Source organism: Trachemys scripta, chromosome 6, assembly GCF_013100865.1.
Source record: "Trachemys scripta elegans isolate TJP31775 chromosome 6, CAS_Tse_1.0, whole genome shotgun sequence".
Lineage (NCBI taxonomy): Eukaryota > Metazoa > Chordata > Testudines > Emydidae > Trachemys > Trachemys scripta.
The window spans coordinates 87320555-87343708 of record NC_048303.1 but is presented as its reverse complement, the minus strand read 5'-3'; the positions used below and the strand labels follow the sequence as shown (position 1 = coordinate 87343708).

The window sequence follows — 23154 nt, the reverse complement described above, 5'->3', positions numbered from 1 at the left end:
ATTATAAAAAAAAATAAAAAGGCATGAGAACAGCAGCAAAGATCACCACCTCAATCACACTCCAGGAGAAGCTTTCAACGTTCTTACAAAATAGCCCGTGAGATGATTAGCTCTGCAGTATCAGGCAGCGCACCAAACAAAAACAAAAAATAAAAAAATTCAATGAAACATATGACAGGAAAGCCCAAAGCATATGCAGGATCCAGCCAAACTATGCAAATCAATTATTACATGGTTTTGAACCTCACAGTATTTATTGCTCAACCCATGCAGTGGAATAAAATGTAATTGTTTTTCATGTCAACTAACATAGTAAATCGGAAGCTTTAATCTCCTATCTTGTTGCAGTGAAGTGCAAATATGTCATGTATAACTGTTTTTCCTGCTAATGGTAATGCCTAGATTACAAAACAGAACAAGCCATTCATTGAATTTCATTTGTATATTTTAAGAGTGTCTGCAAACAACTTACCTGTATCTGACTGTTTTGTAATTAGAGTGCATCATCACTATCAGATAATCAGATCTCAAACTGAATTACTGTATCAGCAATGGGGTTTGATTAAGTTTAATGTTTTAATCTCTCCAAAGATGATATATGCAGTGCTTAATTACTCCAGTAAAATTACAGTAACACAATCTATATCTATTTCACTGAGCTGATATTTCAGCTGTCATTCTAGTATTTGCCTATTATACATACACACACAAATATATATATTGTATATTAATGAACATAGCTTTATACTTTCTTATTTCATGCCTTAACACAGCAGCAGGGAGATTCTGTAGTTCTATTCCAATAATGTAGTTTCCAGTGAACACTTAAGTGTAACTGCAGCCCAGAGAGGCCTATTATCTAGTAAGTATCCTCTTCTGATAATCATGCTAGGGTGAGAGAACCATGAGAGCAGAGCACTACTAATGTGAAAGTAAGAGACCATGACTTATTCAGTCAGGAGGAATCACCACAGATTTTATATATTGATAGTGTGACAAAGTTCTGTCCTTGACTCCGTGGGTCCTACGTTTCCTGATGGATTTTTGCTAGCCTCAGAGGCTCACTGTGACCCTCCACATAGCCCTTCTCTCTCTAGAGGCAAGGGTCACAGTCTACTGAGCCATTTTCATCATAAGCCAGCAAGGGAGGTGAGGAGAAACAACCCTCCCTCACACAGTCTCTGTTGTCTCCCAGTATCAGTGATTACTGCGAGGGGGGGAGCCCGGGCCCGCCCTCTACTCCGGGCTCCAGCCCAGGGACCTAAACTTAGCAGCTATGAAAGCTGACTTTTTGGAAATAGGGCATGTACAATTCCCTGGGCTACTTCCCCATAGCAGCCCCCACTCAATATCTTCTTCACAATTACCTCAGGGCCTCCTTCCTTGCACCTGATATGGATTCGTACTACTTCATTCCTCCAACAGCACAGCTCCCTCCTATAGCTCCTGACACCTACCCCACACTGACTAACTGAGAGGCTTTTAACTAGTTCCAGCCAGTCCTTAATTGGCTTCAGGTGTCCCAATCAATCTAGCTGTCTCTTCTGCCTTCTAGAAGGATCTTAATTGGCCGCAGGTGACTTGATTAACCTGGAGCAACTGCCATTTGGTTATCATGGTACCAGGGATTTGTTTAGCCTGGGGCTAACATACCTGTTCCTCACTACTTTACTGTAGCCATCTGGCCTTGCCCCATCACAATAGATATAGATATAGGCTGTCAAGCGATTAAAAATTAATCCTGCTGTTAAACAATAACAGAATACCATTTATTTAAATATTTGTTGATGTTTTTGACATTTTGAAATATACTGATTTCAGTTACAACACACAATACAAAGTGTACAGTCTTCACTTTATTTTTAACTAAATATTTGCACTGTAAAAAACAAAAGAAATAGTATTTTTCACTTCACCTAATACAAGTACTGTAGTGCAATCTCTTTATCATGGAAGTGCAACTTACAAACATAGAATTATGTACAAAAAACTACATTCAAAAATAAAGCAATGTAAAACTTTAGAGCCTACAAGTCCAATCAGTCCTACTTCTTGTTCAGCCAATTGCTCAGACAACCACGTTTGTTTACATTTGCAGAAGATAATGCTGCCTGCTTCTTGTTTACAATGTCACCTGAAAGCGAGAACAGGAATTTGCATGGCATTGTTGTTACCCCCGGCGCTGCAAAATATTTAGATGCCAGATGTGCTAAAGATTCATATGTCCCTTCATGCTTCAACCACCATTACCAAGAACATGTATCCATGCTGGTTCTGCTCAATAACAATCCAAAGCAGAGCAGACAGACATGTTCATTTTCATCATCTCAGTCAGATGCCACCAGCAGAAAGCTGATTTTCTTTTTTGGTGGTTTGGGTTCTGTAGTTTCCGCATCAGAATGTTGCTCTTATAAGACTTCTGAAAGCATGCGCCACATCTCATCTATCTCAGATTTTGGAAGGCAATTCAGATTCTTAAACCTTGGATCAAGTGCTGTAGCTATCTATAGAAATTTCACATTGGTATCTTCTTTGCATTTTGTCAAATTTGCATTGAAAGTGTTCTTCAAATGAACATGTGCTCGGTTATCATCCAAGACTGCTATAACATGAAATATATGGCAGAATGCGGGTAAAACAGAGCAGGAAACATACAATTCTCCCCCAAGGAGTTCAGTCACAAAATTCAATTAACTCATCATTTTTTTAACGAGCATCATCAGCATGGAAGCATGTCCCCTGGAACGATGGCCAAAGCATGAAGTGGTACATGAATCTTTAGCACATCTGGCACGCAAATATCTTGCGACACCAGCTACAACAATGCCATGCGAACGCCTGTTCTCACTTTCAGGTGTCATTGTAATTAAGAATTGGGCAGCATTATCTCCCATAAATGTAAACAAACTTGTTTCTCTTTAGCAATTGGCTGAACAAGAAGTAGGACTGAGTGGACTTGTAGGCTCTAAAATTTTCCATTGTTTTGTTTTTGAGTGCAGTTACGCAGGGCGGCCCAGAGGGGGGGCAAGTGGGGCAATTTGCCCTGGGCCCCACAGGGGCCCCCACAAGAATTTTCAGGGGCCCCCATGAGAGTTTTAGGCAGGTCCTTCAGTGCCGCCGAACACACCCAGAGCGAGTGAAGGACCTGCTGCCGAAGACTCAGAGCTTCTTCCACTTCGGGTCTTCGGTGGCAATTCGGCGGCGAGGGCTTCTTCCGCTCCGGGTCTTCAGTGGCAATTTGGCAGCGAGGGCTTCTTCCACTCCGGGTCTTCGGCGGCAGTTCGGCAGCGGGTCCTTCACTCACTCCGGGACCCGCCGCCGAAGTGCCCCGAAGACCTGGAGCGGAAGGACCCCCGCCGCCGAAGACCCCAAGCCCCCTGAATCTTCTGGGCGGCCCTGCAGTTATGTAACAAAAAAAACTACATTTGTAAGTTGCATTTTCATGATAAAGAGATTGTATTTCGGTACTTGTATGAGGTGAACTGTCCTATGATCCTAATTACAGTGTTGTTCAGACGAATGTGGCCCTATCTATCCAATCCCAGGAAAGTGACTACAAGATAACCTTAAATTCAAAGAAATATAGGATATTAGGTACAGTACTCTCTTTTTTCCCCCCACTGATAAACGAGATAGAATCAATCAACATTTTTTGGGGGGGGCGGGGGGGACTCATACAAGTTCTCTTTCCCCCATTTTACTTTTAAAATAATTGTAAACCTAGTAAATCCTAGTAAACAATCTTTTAATTGTAAGTGATTAGCTAGTAGAGTCCTCATTTTGAGCATATTACTGCACTGAAGTTAACAGCAAGAAAAAATAATCCTCTCTCTCACACATTCCTATACATTTTATGACAGCAGGCAAGACCACAAGAACAGCAACAAACATTACTGGTTCAAGGGAAACATGATTAACAAGCTTGCCAGTCACCTTCCTAAAACAGAATTACTTTCAACCAATCACTCAAACATTAAAAGTGGAAACAGTAACAAATAAAACAGAACTTCATTTTCAAAAGAAAATTTCTCCACCAAAAAAAAAACCCCAAGGAAAATATAATTGGGTTTATAGTAGCTATAAGGCTTTTCTTTTAGAGCAGTCCTTTATCTGTCAGATAAAGACCAGCTGCTGTACAAAAAATGCCCTAAGGCTTTGTCATGATTTCTTCCTATGAGGCTTTGCCAAATCGCTTAAATATATTCATAATTATAATTATTTCAAAGGATTTTAGCACAGAGAATTGCATTGGGTGCAACTTCCTAACAATGAGGTTATTAATTCACCAGTTTATATACTAACAGAACTCGAGAGGTGAAGGAACTAAATGGAATAAAACCCACTTGAATTACACCATACATTGAAACTGTCAGCTGCAGTAAATCAAGAAACAAATTCCATGTGAAGGAACTTTACACATTACCTGGCATGTTTCCAGGCAATTCACTGTAATGTTTGTACACCGCTACCTCGATATAACACGACCCGATATAACATGAATTCGGATATAACACGGTAAAGCAGTGCTCCGGGGGTGCGGGGCTGCGCACTCCAGTGGATCAAAGCAAGTTCAATATAACGTGGTTCCACCTATAACACGGTAAGATTTTTTGGCTCCCGAGGACAGCTTTATATCGAGCTAGAGGTGTATTTATATCTAGTTGCAGACTATACTATGTGCTAAAGCAACACTTACTTGTAAGAAGTTCTTAATTGAAACTAGGCATCAAACGTGTTTTCTAGAATAACGAGTGCCTTGTTCCTTTCAGCACACACACTGGTGTATGAGTATCTGTCTCAAAAATGTTTCAGAGCAAACCCACCTGAACAGCTCTGCTCTTCAAATACAAGGCAGAGAGAGTTGACTAGACAGTTTCAGGAGAATGATTTGCCTAAAAAAAACTATACACTCACTTCTTCAGTCACTTTGTTCACAGAGTGATCATCATCAAAAGCAACCCTATTCTGGAGAACAGCTATTTATATAAGAAAAATTCTCTTGAAACACAAGCTAGTGAAAAGCAGGTGTAAAAATGAATCCAGAAACTTCAGGTGGATGGGTGGCAAGTAGGGAAGCATGCCAACTGGCAGGATTTCTTAAATAAGCTGCCTTTGCATGAGGACAGAGCGACAGGGATCCATATATACCCCCAATAACACTGTTCCTTTCAACCGATAACATGAAAGAGAGGCAGGCATTGAAGTCCAAAAACAGATGTTTAAGTTATTTCTGTATTCCTGAGAATGCAAGTATGCAGAAAATTTTCTGCATACCTCAGTGATGTTCCATGTTGCCTGGGCAATGTTAACATCTTAGACGCTAGCAGGCTTAAAAAAAAAAAAAAAAATTCTAGTATCCAAATATTTTTTATTGTTCATCAACTCTGCAGAAGAATCTCTGGAGAATCCTGAACATATGCCACTATTCTGCTTCCCCTCTTGGCAAGTAAATCAAATGTTTTTGCAATCCACTTGCTGAATACATGTAAGTGAGCCTGAGAGGATGCTAGTCTGTATGTGGTGGGTTTTTTTGGTTTTCGTTTCGGGGGAGGGGGAGAAGAAGGATACCAAATGCACCATAAATTCCACGTCACAGGTTCTTCCTCAATTACTGTACAACACAGGTAGGAAGACAGCACAGCCTGTTGACAAACCTAATGATTCAAAGAATTTTAACAAGCCTTGGAAGGGATCATATGGGAAGGAATATAGGATTTTAAAAAACTACTTAAACAAGGATTCATGCAAACCCTTTCTACCCCTTTTGCTTCGCATGGAGTCATGTCCACTGAATTTTTCTGAGTGTCTGTTTCTAACAGTCTGCAGAAAAGTTAGAACCAAACTCAAGTAAAATCAAGTTTCAGACAGTTTTTAAAACTCTGAGCATTTAGGGTATGTCTACACTTCAATTAGACACCCATAGCTGGCCCATGCCAGCTGACTTGGGTTCATGGGGCTCAGGCTAAGGGGCTGTTTAATTGTGGGGTACATGTTTGGGCTCAGGCTGCAGCCCAAGCTCATGGACCCCCAACCCTGCAGGGTCCTAGAGCCCAAGCTCCAGTCTGAGCCCAAACATCTACCACACAATTAAACAGTCCCTTACAGCCCAAGCCCAAGTCAGCTGGCATAGCCTAGCTGCGGGGTTTAATTGCAGTGTAAATGTACCCTTAGACCAGTGGTTCCCAAACTGGGGTTCGTGAACCCTTGGGGGTTCGCGAAATGTTACAGGGGGCTCTTGGGAAAAAATTCCCTAATGGTGGACAGAGCTGTCCCTAGGAAGCCCGGGCACCATGGGGCCAGCAGCCCGGAGCCCCTGGACTTCCAAGAGCTAAGCAGATCAAACCAAGCATATCTATCACACTGAGAAGATTTAAACTTTAAGACTCCTTATAAGAAATGGAAAGGGAGGTGGATATTTTTTGCTGTTTTTAAAATTAAATAGGCAGCTAGTATTGTTTTTAAAATTATTATGAAGAACAAGTTTAAACTTTGTTGTAACGTGCATTGTTTGCCTGGACTGCTCAAGACCTGAATGCTTGTGTAGGAGGAACTCTTTAAGTTGGCTTCTTAAATACTTCCATGCTGGTTTCACAACTGATACTCCTTGATGAAACATAGGAGCCTTGTCTTATAACAGGCTTCTTCAAAGTGATACAAGCTATGAAAGTGAGATCTTGGAAGAGTGTTGCCGTTTTCATAATGTAATAAAAATACTGTAATGATAAATAATAATTAATAAATAGTGTGTAATAAGCATGTCATAAAAACAAATTTTATATTTCCAAGATCACTGCTTTTATAATTTATACTCAGGTAAAGGAGAAAATCCCTGGAAATATTCATTTTTAGGAGGGGGTTTGAAGACTTGACATTTTAGTGAAAGGGGTTCACAGGTTGTTAAAGTTTGGGAACCACTGCCTTAGACAAACCTGGCCTTTGGTTTAGGCCTTTGGTTCACTGCAACAATGAAAGTCAGGTGAGCTTTGCTTGATTTAAGATTTTGTTATGAAGTGCTGAACAGGTCTAATTTCTGCATCTCTCTTCATTCTGGACTACCTAACTTCATTTCTTCTCGGGAGCATCAGGTGCACATGTTCTGAGAGAGCTGCTGCCCGACCCGTTTTGGCTGGCATGGCAAACAAATTACAGTACTCCCAGATAGCGATGTCATTAAGAGTGGAGGTGGTGAGAGATTAACAAATTGCAATGGCCCCCTGCCAAGAATATCATTCCAGCTCATCCTAGGAGCCAGGCTGCTGAAGCTTAATGTGAACTCTGATTTTGTGCATGGTAGAGCAATATGTTACCAATCAAGCCACAGAACTGATCTTCACAGATTTTCTTCCTTCTACCATATCATTTCCTTCCATAACAATTACAAAGGCCAGTCGGGAACTAGACCCCCATAGGACTCGATGTTTCACCCCAATGAACCAAGTTTACAGAATGGCTACAGTATGTAGTACACACACAATTTACTTTAAAAACAAACAAACAAAAAGGTTGGACAAATAGCATCCTGGAATTCAACAGCAGTGCTGAGTGTGGTCAGTAGAAGCCATTCTGGCATAACCAGGATCAGAATTTACCTCAAGAAGCTTGGCGGGGTGGTGGAGGGAGAAGGAAACTTTATAGATCAACATTTTGGGAGGCGAGAGGAGGGAGTGTTGCTTTCTCTTTATGACTCTTAAAATAGCAAATTCACCCCAAGGACAGATGTGTACAGAAGAGAACAAAAATGTCATTCTTAGTTCTACAAAGACATGTCTACCCTACTTACCAAAGGGGCACCTTTGAGAATTTTCCAATAATACATTAGCGTAAGTTGATCCCACTGGCAAGAAGTCTGAAGTGTGCAGCACAGACCTATTGATTGCTAGCCTTGGCAGATTTTTGACCAGTACAAAATGAAACTGGCAATAGTTCAAGGAATTGGAGACCCTTCAAAGCCTAATACAGCATGTTTCCTTTCATAGGCAGAACTAAGGGCAGTAAAAATGGCAAGGGGGTATACTTAGAACTTGGGCATCATATGTTCTGATGCACTCCACTTACTAATGAAGGTGGAAAACTAAAAGTAATATGTTAGGAGAAAGACTGGGTGCTGTGGCAGCACTCATACCGTGTTGTCCCAAAACAGGCTAATGTATTGCCACATGACAAAACAGAGCATGTTCAGAGATTCCTCCCCACTTCCAGGTATTCTTACTAGATATAAACAACACTTTTACCATAGTTAAAGAAGAGGAAATTGCAGAGCATCAATCAATAACACTTATCCGGTGTACCTTAAGACTTTCTTACAAGAATCATTATAACCTATTGAACGTATGGCTGCTGAAATATGATAGCTATGTAACATGACTAAATATAGGGATTATGTTTGAATTGTTTTATGTATTATTCAACACCAAGAAATCTAGTCTCTGATAAAATATGCATAAGAAAACTATTCCCATCCATTCCTGTCTGCTCGTCAATGCTGCACTCTCTGTGAATACAACATATAGAAAGTTTGGTACTGTGCTGGAGGAAAATTAAATCCCCACATATGCCAGCTGAGATCAAGTAAACAGCCTGCTTACAGACACAAATGGGTTTTTTCCATGCTCTTCTCTACTTTTGCCCTATCTAACCAAGAGCTTCGTAATCCTATCTAAATCTCACTGGTCAATTAAGTTTAGAACATTTTAAATCGTTAGTAGTAAGAACAGCCTATTTTTGCACCATAAGGAAACGGATGTCCCTCATGACAGTGTATCACTGTTTTCTGAATTCTCTGTATTATGCTTACTATTATTCTTAACTTTTTACATAAAGTCCCTGTCTAATATATTCCATGTAAAATACTCCCTGCCATCCCTCTCCTCCAGTCCCCTAACACAGAAGTTTTTAATTGAAGGGTGTACTGTATGATCAGTTTACCAATCACTTCCTTGGTCTTGTTTTCACACTCCTCATCCTCTACTGATCTCAGGTTTTCTTTTGGCTCACCTGGAATCATGATTTCATTTATTTTTTAATTAATTAATTTAGTGAATACCCTTAATTTATAAAACCGGCTTTTGAATCTGAACCTCTCTGAGATACATTAGATATTGTTGATTTATACAAGAACAAAAATGCTTTCTGCTGGATAAAATGCACATTAACAGGATGGATAAAAATAAATGATTTTTAAAAAATCGGATTTTTTTATTTAAATTTGAATTTTTTTGATAAAATGCTTTTTGAGGAAAAAATCTGTCTAAAGATGGTTTTAATTAAGATATCTTTGAGCTATAATGTATCTCATCATGGAATAGGGATTATAAATTCTAATTCTATAGTATGAGACAATATATTCATGTAGTGTTTAAGAACAGTTTTGTAAATAGAGTTCCAATAGTTCATGGATTAGGGACTCAATCTTATGGGGTTCCAGGGGCTTCTGTATACATTATTTAGGTTAATCTTTCTATCTACCCAATGGGACTCAGTGCTCAGTCCAGAAGATACCATCAGAGATGCTTAGTTTTGCAGTTTTCAAACTGTGGATCTGTCTCTCCAGAGATAACATGCTTGTTAACAGCAAAAATGTTTTAAGTAAATAAATAATATATAGAGGTGACAAACAACTAGGGTTACCATACGTCCGGATTTTCCCGGACATGTCTGGCTTTTTGGTCCTCAAATCCCCGTCCAGGGGGAATTGCCAAAAAGCCGAACATGTCCGGGAAAATACTCCCAGCTTTGTTTTGCCATCATCCCTGCCCCAGTCCCCAGCTTACCTTAGAGCAGCACCGGCAGGCTGCGAGCTGCAGGTGGATTCCCCTGCGGCAGCTGCTGCTGCTCCCCCCAGACACCTCAGCTCTGTGCAGCTGAAGAACCGAGCTGCCCGAGCGCTACCGGCTTCACGGTTTGCGGGGCAGCCCCCAGACCTCCAGACCCTGCGCCCCCGGCCGGGCGCTTCCTCAGCTCAGCCAGAGCCCGGGAAGGGAAGCGCCCGGCCGGGGGCGCAGGGTCTGGAGGTCTGGGGGCTGCCCGGCAAACCGTGAAGCCAGTAGCACTCAGGCAGCTGTTTCGCGTGGCTGGGAGGGAGGAGGGGGAATGCAGGGTGCTCAGGGGAGGGGGCGGAGTTGGGACGGGGACTTTGGGGAAGGGGCGAGGAAAGGTCGGAGTTGGGTGGGGCTGGGGAAGGGGAGGGGCGGGGCCATGGCCCCGTGGCGTATCCTCTTTTTTTAATGTTTAAATATGGTAACCCTACAAACAGACCTCACCCCTATTTCCCTCTGCAAATTTGTGTACACAGAGTCAATCCCTTACCTCTCTCTAAAAGTGCAAAGTTTCATAAAGTTCAATGAATAGAAGATTGTTGAGGGCGGAATAGATGTGGACAAGGAGAAGAAGTCTGGAGATAAATGTGAGAAGGGAGGGACAGGCAGTAGAAACAAAAGTGAAACTGTTTGAGCAGCATATTTCAGAAGCCTTGAAGTCTTTCTGAGTATAGCCGTCATTGATTTGAGGTCTACCATACCATTCTCTCACTAGAAGGGAAAACCTATAATGGCAGCAGGCTGTAAAAGAGATCCAGCTTGAGAATAAGAACCATTCAAGAAATATGTGTTTGCTGATGATGTTTTAAAGAAAGTCACACCACTGAACTGGTGGAAGTCAGTGATCTTCTAATCAATACATTTGCTTACAAATTATTATTATTTTTTGCATAGTATATAAAGGAAAACATTAAATTTCACCTCTTCAGTCTCACCACATTTTAAAATAATTAAATAGCATCATATATAAGTAATCCGAACTCTACCACCTAATGGAATCAAACTCTACACTGAAGCATTCAGGTTTTTTTTAAAAAGACTATGCCTTCAAGGGCATGTGGGCAAAATTCTCCCTCCTGTCATAAACAAAGCATGTTGACAACACTCTTTAGTGAAACAAGCAGTAGATCCCAATGACTGAATTCGAGTCTCCACAGACTATGAAGAGAACACTCTCCTCAGCTCCTGGAAGGAAATCATTGACAATCAAAATAGTTTTGTTTACTGAACAAGACTTTGTCATCAGTCCATTTATTAAAAAAATAAATCCAGGCCATAACATTTCCAAAGCAACTTGACTGACTTAGCAGCTAAAGAGCAGGCAAGGTTTTGGAAAATAGGAACCTCAAACAAATGTGAAAAGATTTAGTCTAACTTTTTAGAAATCTGATTAATTCCTAGTAAATGGAAACCAAAACGTCCAGTTAAATATAAGTGAACACCGTTGCAAAAAAAGCAAACATCATTCTGGGATGTATTATCACTAGGATGACCAGATGGCAAATGTGAAAAATCGGGACCGGGGTGGAGGGTAATCGGTGCCTATATAAGAAAAAGCCCCAAATATCAGTACTTCACACTCTGCATCAGTACTATAAAATCGGGACATCTGGTCACCCTAATTATCACCAGGAGTGTTGTAAGCAAGACATGAGAAGTTTTTCTGCTCTACTCTGCACTGATTAGGCCTCGACTGGAATATTGTCCAGTTCTGGGGGCCACATTTCAGGAAAGATATGGACAAATTGGAGAAATTCCAAAGAAGAGCAACAAAATGATTAAAAGTCTAGAAAACATGATCTATGAGAGAAGATTGAAAAATTGGGTTTGTTTAGATTGGAGAAGAGAAGATTGATAGGGGACAAAACAGTTTTCAAGTACATAAAAGGTTGTTACAAGGAAGAGGGCGAAAAATTATTCTCCTTAACCTCTGAGGGTAGGACAAGAAGCAATGGGCTTAAATTGCTGCAAGGGAGGTTTAGGTTGGACATTAGGAAAAACTTCCTGTCAGGGTGGTTAAGCACTAGAATAAGTTGCCTAGGAAGGCTGTGAAATTTTCATCTCATTAGAGATTTTTAATAACAGGTTAGACAAACACCTATGAGGGATGGTCTAGATAATATTTAGTCCTGCCAGGAGTCCAGGGGACTGGACTAGATGATCTCTTGAGGTCCCTTCCAATCCTAGGATTCTGTGTCACTCTCCTTTTCCCTCCCACCTCACTCCTTTTTTCTCCCTTCCGGGGGAGAGGGGAGGAGACGGACGTGGGGACAGGACAGGGGAGGGGGAGAAATAAAAAAGACTTTTTAAAATAAGACTACCCTTAAATTAATTGATAGCCAAATGTCACATGTTGTAATTTTCTGCTTGACTGTTGCTGGTATTTAGCAGCCCACTGAAATTATCTAGCATTTGAGATTACTGGACTAAACTGATCATATAAAGCTGTATCTACACATAAAACACTAAAGCAGTACAGCTGCAGCTGCACCTCTGTAGAATTTCAGTGTAGACACTTACTACAGCAATGGGAGGGAGTACTATAGATAATATGGAGATATACCTATTTCATAGAACTGGAAGGGTCCTCAAAAGGTCATTGAGTCCAGCCCCCCTGCCTTCACTAGCAGGACCAAGTACTGATTTTGCCCCAGATCCCTGGGTAGCCCCCTCAAGGATTGAGCTCACAACCCTGCATTTAGCAGACCAAGGCTCAAACCACTGAGCTATCCCTCCCCAAGAGGTAATAATGAGGTTGACGGAAGAATTCTTATGCTGACATACTACTGTTTACACAGGGGGTTAGCTGATTTTAACTAAGTCTCTCGGGGGGAGGAGGTGGATTTTTCATACCACTGAGAGACAATCTATGCTTTTGTAACTTTTCAGTGTGGACCAGCCTTCACACTCTGCATTGCCACAAGGCAGAAGACTCCAATTTGATTGCCACTGTGTCTTGTTTCTATAGTCTGAAAAGGACTGGGTGCACAACCAGAGCCAGAGCACTCAGTTCTTTTCATGAGGGAAGGATGCACTGAATCACTCCAGAGATGTTGTCAGGCATCTGGTTTTAGTCTTAACCCAGAAAGTTTGTAGTCATAATGAAGTGCCTTGATGGTAAGTGCTGTACAGTATCAGAAGTACTGAGGATAGTGTAGAGTTCTCAGGGCTTCAGCAAGGACACAAAGGACCCTCTTGCACCAGGAAACAAACAAAACACACTATAAATGACTGCAGAGAAACAACACAATACAACTCGTGGGCATTTCAAAACAGGGTACCAAGACATAAAGTAGGCTGTTAGCACTTACATTTCATTTGCTTGGAGATAGACTTGTTGGGCTCAAGCCAGTGCTGAAAAGAAAGAGCAGAGGTCAGCAGTTAACGTGTTGTACAGTATAGCACATACTTAAAATTAAGAGGCTGTGATAAACTGACACACAATATTTTCATTTTCCAGTAAAAGCTAATTTATAGGGGCACCTCAAAGGTAGAGAAAACAACTTCATTGTGTTACAGTATAACCATAGTATATATAGAGAGTATGGCACAATTATATACACGAATGATGTTCTAATAATAGAGTAAGAATTGCTATTTATTGTCTCTATTTGGCATGATAAAACAAGCATTCCAAAGAGATCCATTCAAGCAGAGTGGCTCCACTGATCCGTCCCCAGCAGCGATTTAGACCTTATTTTTTTCTCCTCTATTCCAAAGGAGATGTACATGTCTGTGAAATAAGGAGAGAGAACATTCAGAATCTAAAACCTATATTTGCTAATCCCATTAATGAACTGGATACCTAGTACAGTCCTTACAGCTGCTGCATTTACTAAATCTTACACTCTCAACTCATATCAGCATACAAGTTCCTATCCTTTTCCAGCAAGAACTGGAAACTTGATCAAAAACAAAAATGGGACCGGACAAAGAACACATTTTAAATTGAATGGTTTCGCTAATAGGATCATACAATGCACAATGGGTGATTATGGACATGTTTTGGTCTCTTCACAGTCCGTGGGGTACAGGGTAATAATGGCTAACATTAGTAAATTTTTGTCTGTTTCGGAACAATAAACAGTATGAGGCTGGGGAGAGATTTTCAGTCCTGCAAGATGGACTCATACCTATACAAATATCTTGGACTCAAATCTCAGCAGTAGATGGACTAGGGCACTTAACTAGCAATTGCAATAACATTGAGCTGAGCCACCGAGGCAGCTGTTTTGACTGATGTATGGATGGGTTGATACTCAATTGTCACTTTTGCCCATGGTCAGCAGCCTTTCCACTGAGATTTTTCCTGTACATGAAAAATCTCCACATTAAAATGAGATTTGTGCTGCAGCAGCAGTTGGTCAGCAAGTGTGCTGTTCAGCTTTACTAAGCATAATCAACGCTGTGGGGCCTCGCACCACAGGGTTCTTTTTAACTCATTCCATGCTAGCTCAAAATCAACCTTTAAAAGTTGTACAGGGGCACTAAGCAATGTAAAAAAAATACCAAGAGAAAGGGGCTTTTTCAGTACCTATAATGTCTGTAGTATTGCCTGTCATAACTATTGTAATGGTACCAACATGCAGAACAAGTGCAAGGACAGCATTTGCTAATGGGGAGGTACTGTAATTTAATTTAAAAACAAACTGGCAATTGCCTGAAGAAGCAGCTAAATTCAGCTGTAATTAGTGGTGGAGCAGGTTTCTCATGTACAATTGCTAATGAAAGACAAGTGCCTCTAAAAAATACATTTCTGAATGTGTGCAACTCACAATTTAGGGCTCTTAAGCAGTATTCTGGGTGGCAGGCACTGCTCCATAGTTATGTTAGGCTGATTTTTAAGCCCATCCCTAGCTGCCTCAAAAAGAAACCCATTTCTCCTCCCTGACATATCCCACACCACGTTTCATCCTAGGGCAGAGGAAGTTGGAGAAAAAAATTAAGTCTGGAATAAATTAACAACAAAAAAACAGAAAAGCAGGTTTTTTTTAACTGTGGTGTTTTAAAAGAGCGCCCATTACTAACTTACTGGAAAATGTACTAGCATTTATTTGATACCCACCCCCCCTCTCCCACCTCGACCCCAATTACAAAATAGCTTAGATTACACATGAAAAAATGTTGTTCACCTTGCACTGGAATAATGCATTTTAGAGAATTTCTTGGTGAGAAGTAGATGATTATTGGGGAAACTAAAGAAATATATTCTAAGGAGTTTGCAGTAGGATGTACATAACCCATGCTAAAGTAGTAGGGAAGAGATTAACAAGGAGTTCATTAGAGTAGGGATATAAGGAGCTTTCACTCTCTCCCATCTCCACTCAGCCAGGGTCAGGAAGCTCCTGGACCCAGATTTGGGCAGGAAGGAGACACTTGGAAAGTGACGACCCTGCTGACTTGGTATACAGGAGAATTTGAGAGTTAAGAAATGTTCCTTTTATCCTTGACTGGAGCAAGCTGTTTCTGTTTGCCATTTTCTTTTTAAAAGGCCAGGCTGAAGTAAGTGTCTCTGCTGTTTCCCATACACTATGCCAGGACTGAAAAACACTGTACATAGCTGTGTGTGCCTTAAAATGCTAGGATGTAGATTTAGTTCATGTGTCACAAACACCAAAAGAAAAAAATTGTTTTGCTCAGATTTGACTTTCAGTTAAATATTGCAGTTTCTATTATTTACCAAGCAAAACTGAGGCTAATTTATCAGATTAGATTTTTTGCTTCAGGGTTAAAGAGAGATCAAAACAGTGTTTAAAAGATAAAATTTCTGTGGTGACCTTCCATCAGTGGGGATCAGGGGAATTTAAGAATAGTTTGTTTGAGTACACAGGCGGAGGAAGCATTCAATTGGGTATTTGAGACATCTGAGCAGTTATATCAGCTTTTTCTGTAGTGTATTGGTGGAGATTTTCAAAAGCACAGACAACCTAACTGTTGTTTGTGCCGTTGAAAGTCTCCACCATTGTATATTTTTTGAATGTTCTATGTAGAGTTTTGAAGGATTTTCTCTCAATATCTCTCTTCTATCTTTGCAGAAATAGATATTAACCTAGACTACACCTCACAGAATACTCATGTTATATTTAGACTCAGACTATGAATAGCTTTTATATTTAGGACCAAATTAAGGCTTCTACATGTGAGGAAGGGGAGATGTATTTCTCAGCAAAGGGTCCCTGCAGACTAGAGCTGTTTGGGAATTCTCACAGTGGTTTTTGCTACAGAAAGTCTTTATGCAAAAATCAAAATCTTCTTTGGGAAAATTTCAAATTGTACTGATTTTTTTCAAATTTCCCCTGGAAAACTGAAACAAAATGTTTCATTTAAGATGGGGGAGGGGTTTAAGCCAAATTAAACAATGTTTTCAGGTCAGTTTGACATTAAACTCTGTTCACCTGTGCTGCTGCACTCCCTCATGGAAGACAGTTTGAGTGTCTCATGTCCTTATTCTTCTCTATGGATTGGACTCCTTGGCTGGACTGCATCTCCTTTGATACGCTGTGGTCTCCCCTTTGGCTGAACCACCATGATCAAGGCCGGCTCCAGTTTTTTTGCCACCCCAAGCGGCGAAGAAAAAAAAAAACAGATAAAGCCGCGATCGGCGGCACTTCAGCGGCAGCTCTACCACGCCACTTCATTCTTCAGCAGCAATTCGGCGGCCGGTCCTTCCCTTTGAGAGGGACTGAGGGACCCGCCGCCAAATTGCCGCTGAAGACCCGGACATGCTGCCTCTCTCCATTGGCTGCCCCAAGCACCTGCTTCCTGCGCTGGTGCCTGGAGCCGGCCCTGGCCATGATGCATTTTTTGTCACAGGTATTTTTAGTAAAAGTCACAGACAGGTCATGGGCATTAAACAAAAATTCACAGAAGTCCATAACCTGTCCCTGACTTTTACTAAAAATACCCGGGGGTGGGGAAGAAGGGAAAACTAACAGTGGGAGCTCTGCCAGGGGCTGACCACCAGCCACTGCTCCAGCCCCACCACTCCTTCTGCAGTGTTGACTCAGACCGGCCGCTGCTCCAGCCCCAGCTGCTGCTCCTGCAGCAGGGGCTGACCACCAGCCCCAGCAGCTGCTGTTCTGGCCCTAGGCCACTACTCCAATCCCACCACTGCTCCTGGGTGGGGGCTGACAGCTGCTCTAGCCCCACCATCACGGCTGGCTAAAGACGAAGAAGTCACAGAGGTCCGTTGAAATCATGGAATCCGTGACCTCTGTGACAGAATCGGATCCTTAATCATGAGAAACCCATTGCCATAATGCAATACAGGAGATGGAGTCCTACCAGGGAGCCTGGCCCATAGAAAAGAATGGGAGCATCTACCTCTCATGTGGCAACTCAGCAGCTCAGGCAGACACAATTTAATATCAACCCTAGCCAACATTAAATATTTTGATTCAGGAGTGTTAAAATATCTAGTTTCTAGCAAAAATGTTGAAATGGGATATTCTGACATTTATAAATTGAATTTTTTTCTAAACTTTCCTTCCATAAAAAATGCAATATTTTGACCTTTTGTCCCAATTTGGGGCAAAAACAAAATGTCAAAATATCAGAATTTCATGCAGAATAGAAATTACAATTTTTAACCAGCATTACTGGAGACATTCAGAGGCCACTGATGGTCCTTGTGACATTTACAGAACAATGTGAATATCTAATCTTATTCAGACCAACTCCTTTCATTCATTCTAGTTGTCAGGCAAGTATAATAACTGAAAATTTAGTAACTATAGGATCTCTGAACATTAAAGCAATTTGACCCCTATTTCCCTCCCCTAGGATGCACCCGTAACTGCAGTGCTTCTCATTATGTGCTGCATTTTTAACTAAAACGGTCTTTACTTTTTAATGGCACGTCGACACTTAAAAGGCTGCAAAAGTGCAGCTGCATCAATGCGTAGGTAATCCACCTTCCTGAGAGACAGTAGCTAGGTTGACAGGAAAAGCCCTCCCGTCGACATAACGCTGTTGCTGTCTACACCGCGAGTTAGGTCAGTTCAAGTGCGTCGCTCAGGGGTGTGGATTTTCCACAGTCCTGAGCAATGCAGTTATACCAACATAAATTGCTAGTGTAGACTAAGCCTAAAAGTATTCACCTCTGATCAGCAGATAAGTGGCACTGAGTAGCTATTTATGACGCCAGGTGTCCTCTTATTGATCCACAATGCTGATGTGTTATGCATGCTTCCACAGCAAAAAATTCACGGTTAGAAAAGATACCACAGGGCTAAAAGAACAATTTTAAAATACATATTATTTAACCCAGAAAGCACCGGAACTTTTCCACATACGTATATTTAACAAACTGATTATTTCGTTTAAAGAATTAACTGACATATGGGGACAGATTATGCGTAGCACTTATTTATACATCTGAGAGATTGAGGAGGTAGGACAGTGGGGTATGGAGAATGCAAGGAGCCTCCCAACCCTCCTCTCAGGGACGTTGTAAGGGTCAAGTATACTTGCAGTCCCCGTACCTCCCACCACCACCTCACACTGCTCCAAGACCATGGCCCAGCAACACTCTACAGCAGCCCACAGAGCAGGAAAACAGCATAGAGTCCAATGCTGCAATCCCCTGCTACTCTCCTTGGAGACACCATACTGTCCCCAAAACAGGGATCTTAAAAAAGCTAAATTAAGCCCATAAAGAGTTATTGGTGAACAAATCATGGACCAACAATGGGAACCTGGGGCCTGACCCAAAACCCAGTGAAGTCAATGGGAGGCTTTGGGCAGGGCACTTTGGATCAGGCCTCTGTTTTGCAAAGATGCGGGAAGGGGGAAATTTGACAAATAGAATGAATATTGGTCATATTCAGAAGACAATGTTCAATCACATACTGAGGAGTGCATGTGGCTGAATGGGATTACAAGAACGCCAGATTTCTTAACTACATTCCAGTCAATCTGTATTTAGCGCTAAAGACACCCATTCATGCAACAGTCATTTTACTATAATTTTGTATGCTATAGGGAAGCAGTTTCCTGGACTTTTCAAAGTGGAAACAGTTTGCTTCTGTTCATAGAAGAGGTAACAAGAATTATCTGAAGCAGGAACAGTGAAACAAAACAAAAAAAACCCCAAAAGTCTCTGTTATAAATTATAGCTTCATTGAGTTTTGGGATAGAAGCAGAGACTGAGAGATTGTTATCAAGATGTGACAAAGTACAGTAAGACCCTGAGTTATATTTCCTGATCCCAGTCATATGACTTGAGTCAGGACTGCAAAAGTTTGGGTTTGTCACATAATAGAGGTCAGTATTCACTGTACAGTTGTATCATCTTGTTTTGTGCCTAAGAAACCAAGTTTGTCCATTTTAAACAGGACAACCAGATGCAAAGAGCACAAGGACACATAGAAGATATATTGCAATATTACTGAAAAACTACTGGAGATGAAACAAAATTAGAGTCTTTTATCCAAACTTCAATCCAAAGCTAAACTTTAAGATAAATACCATCCTGCACCCGTTCTTTGAAAAAAACAAATCAACAACCCCCTTTTAGCCATAATGCAGTTCCTTTCTTCAGATCATTGTCAAGAACAGACACAGAGAAGGCCAAACAACAGTAACAGCAGCTATAGCTAGTACAGGGCCCCCAGGCACAGAAGGGGGGAATTCATGGGTGCCCACTTTATGCTGGCAGAACTGATGCAAAATCATCAACACCAGCTCCAAGTGTCCCACAGGCAATATCCAGTGTAAGGGGGCTGCCCACCAGGTCTGGAGCCTTGCTACTAGCTCTGCATCCCCAGCAGGAGCTCCTAATATAGGAAGCATGTCAGGGGCTTTCCACAGCAGGCCAGGAACGAGCTGTAGGCAGAGAGGAGTATGCTGTTACCACCTGGCTATTCTGCATTGATATAACAACAGCCCATAGGGACATTCTACAGGGACACTCATTAGGGCAGCACCCAGCAGCCCCAGAATAGCGGTGGCATAAGCCAACCCCTCTCAGTCCCTGCATTGGGTTCTTCACCAGACCAGGGATGAATCTGTTCCAGAAGCAGCTACAAGAACAAGACCACCAGTGCTGGTGGCCTTCAGCTGTATTGTTACGGGCTGAAAACCAGTACTGTGACCTGGCAGATATTTCAGCTTTGTACAACGAATATCACACAAGCTGCATGTACATACGGTAATGTGACATGGGAGAAACCCACAGACACTGTAGTTGAATCCTCTCCAAAACCACATACTCCTATTTAATTCATGATGAGCACCACTTGGTGCAGCAAAAGAAGCTGCTTGTGTGGCCCAAGCCTAGTCCCCTGCTGCCTATTTCCCTATGCCAGCACATATTCTGAATCACTTCCCGAGGAAAGCAACATTGTGACACAATCTCTCTTCCCCTCTCCCACTCCTCCATGTCATCCAGTTTGCATACTGCTGGCACTCCTACCCCTAGGATCGGCGACTGCTGGTATTTTTCTTCAGGAGGAAAAACGTTCAATGATCCATAGCCATCAAGCAGAGCACATAGTTAACCCATGGAATCATGTGTTCTTATTCCTACTTCCTTCATCCTTCCTCCCCCAGGCCCTCCTATGACTTGACAAACCCACTTGTGGCTGCCTTGTCTTAAATTAGACTAAGTTCTTTGGGCAAGGGACTGTCTCTTCCAATGAGTATGATCAGCATCTAGAATAATGAGTCCTGACTTCACCCCTGGGTGCTACTATAATTATAGAGGTGCTGTTCGCATTACCATACATAAGATCACAGCAGGAGAGGAGCAGCTGTGACCTTGGCTATATTAGTGCCCCTCAGTAGAAATGACAGTCTGGCAGTGCGAGTAGCAGCACCTTCCATGAATGGACAGAGGTTCAGCATTTCACTGATTGATCCACAATGGGCAAGAACTGAGATGCACTTTCTGCTGAGCATTTAATTCAGATTTACACTGATGAACCCATCCAGCCTCATCCAGCCAACTCTCTGGGCCAATGAGCTCAAAGGCAACACTCAGAGTCACAGAGTTTAAGGCCAGAATAGACCACTAGATCATCTAGTCTGATCTCCTGTGTATCACAGACCACAGACATGACCCAACACCTGCACACTAAGCCCAACAATGGAAATGAGACCAAAATAAATGAGTCCCACAGAAGACTAGACTATTATGTACCACAGGCAGAGAATAGGAGGGAGTGAGGTACACTAGTGCTTGAGGCCCTTGCAATGGCAGGGAAATGATTGAATGTGATATACCCACATAATCCTGACTTGTGACCCTCACCTACATGCTGCAGAGGAAGGCAACAAAAACCCCAAGGTCACTGCCAAACTGACTTGGGAGAAAATTCCTTCTCAATCCTACACATGGCGATCAGTTAGATCTGTGCAGGTGAGCATTAAGCGTCTGAGAATGTTCGGTGCCCCCTCAGACCACTGGCCCTCCCCATCCAGTGACCCATCTCCAGCCCTGGCCATCCCTGATACTTCAGAGGAAGGAGATTTAAAAAACTCCCAGAATATATTGGGGCAGGAAAACAATGCCTTCCTGATCCCTGCAGGTGACCAGCTGGAACCCTGAAGCATGAGCCTGAGCCCTGGTCTACACTACGAGGTTAGGTCGAATTTAGCCGCTGCCATGACTATTGCATAAGGACAGTAAAATACCCAGAATGCTTCTCTCCAGGTTATTTTGATACTGTCATAGCCCTCACTCTGCTGCTCATCATACTTTATACTTTATCCCTCTTAGTTGGAAACCCAGATATTCCAAAATAATGTCTAAACAGGACTTTTGAATCCAAATATCAGTTCCTTTCCAAAATCTGATTTCAATATTAAAGTAACGTTCAGAGAACCAGACCCTCTACTGAAGTAAATCAGCACAATTCTACTGAAGGCAATAGAGCTACAGTGATTTATACCAGTTAAGCCCCTAATCTGCATTCATCAGCATACAGCAGACAGTGATGTACGTGTGCTATTGATGGAAAGTGGCTGATTTGTTTCAGTTTTGTTTGCATGCATATTAAATTGCTTAGGCATCTGTTTGGTTTGTAAAATCATCATTTCAAAGACATTAATCTTCACAAATTATTTCAATTGGTGATACTATTGCAGAATTAAATATTGTGTTTACAGTTACACTATTGATTTTGACTATTTATTACAAAATTTTACTTAGAGGAGTACTGGAGAGATTCCCACTACATATACACACAAACTATCATCTAACCCTAATCCATAGGTCTAAGACACAATCTCTCCAGTGCTCCTCTTTGCGCTATACATCAAGCCCTTCTCTGAGGCTGTGGCATGAAAACCACAATCTAGTCCTCATATATAGCTTTATAACATGCTACATGTAGGTGTAGTAAACAACTCTTCTACCACAGTCCACAAAGGTTGGCAATTATCTAATTTCTCTCCCTTCCTTCTATTTAAACTATAACCCCACTTGGGACCTAGTGCAAATTCTAGAGAGCAAGTGTAGTATGTTCTCCTTGGCCAGCATGGCTCTGTAAGACAAGAGCTGCACCCTGTACTTAGTGAAGCTGCCAAAAGGTCTTAATGATGCAAGATGACGTTTTGGATACTCTGTGTTAAACATTGTGCGGCTTCGCGAAACTACCTGGCGGGTTTCCTCCTGAAATGAACATACCTGTCAGTAATACAAATAATTCTGAGCACTTCTTAAAGACTCTTAACTCAAGCTGTATCAACTGACAGAATGAATCTCTATTATTCTTAGCTCAGAAAAAGCTCAGACTCAGCGCAGTATTTGAATAAGATCAGATGATGGATGAAAACCAGCTAGCTCAGGGGTTCTCAAACTGGGGGTCGGGACCCATCAGGGGGTCACAAAGTTGTTACATGGGGGGTCGCGAGCTGTCAGCCTCCACCCCAAACCTTGCTTTGCCTCCTGCATTTATAATGGTTTTAAATATATAAAAAGGTGTTTTTAATTGATAAGGAGAGGGGCTTGCTGTGTGAAAGGGGTCACCAGTACAAAACTTTGAGAACCACTGAGCTAGCTGAAGCTGAACCCCAGCAAGATAAAAGCTGGTGAGCAGAGAAAAGCATTTTCAAGAGTTTGCAGCCACAGTGCAGCTTTCTTTGGTTGAAAGTACATACTCACAACTGTCAATTCAGACAGTAGTTCAGGAGCATTCTTTGATTCCTAGCTTGTGCTAAGCTCTCGAATAGCAACATCCACAAGCAATGCCTTCCATCATATCCAGCTGCCCAGGAGACTCCACCCATCTTGGAGGACAATGATCTGGCCTCAGTTATTCATGCCTTTGTAATTTTACATCAATGCAATATACCTGGGCATGAAGCCTTCAGCTCTTAGGAAACTCCAATGCTACAG

General features: G+C 41.8%; 1 protein-coding gene across 2 annotated transcripts in view; it reads right to left on the bottom strand.

Annotated features, from left to right (window-relative positions):
- FRMD3 (FERM domain containing 3) overlaps positions 1-23154 on the bottom strand; it is a 216525-nt gene that overhangs the window by 93233 nt on the left and 100138 nt on the right. For both annotated transcript variants that reach the window (XM_034773457.1, XM_034773458.1), the window contains exon 3: positions 13127-13169. In XM_034773457.1, the coding sequence (XP_034629348.1) occupies positions 13127-13169 (43 nt within the window). The remainder of the gene's footprint in view (positions 1-13126; positions 13170-23154) is intronic.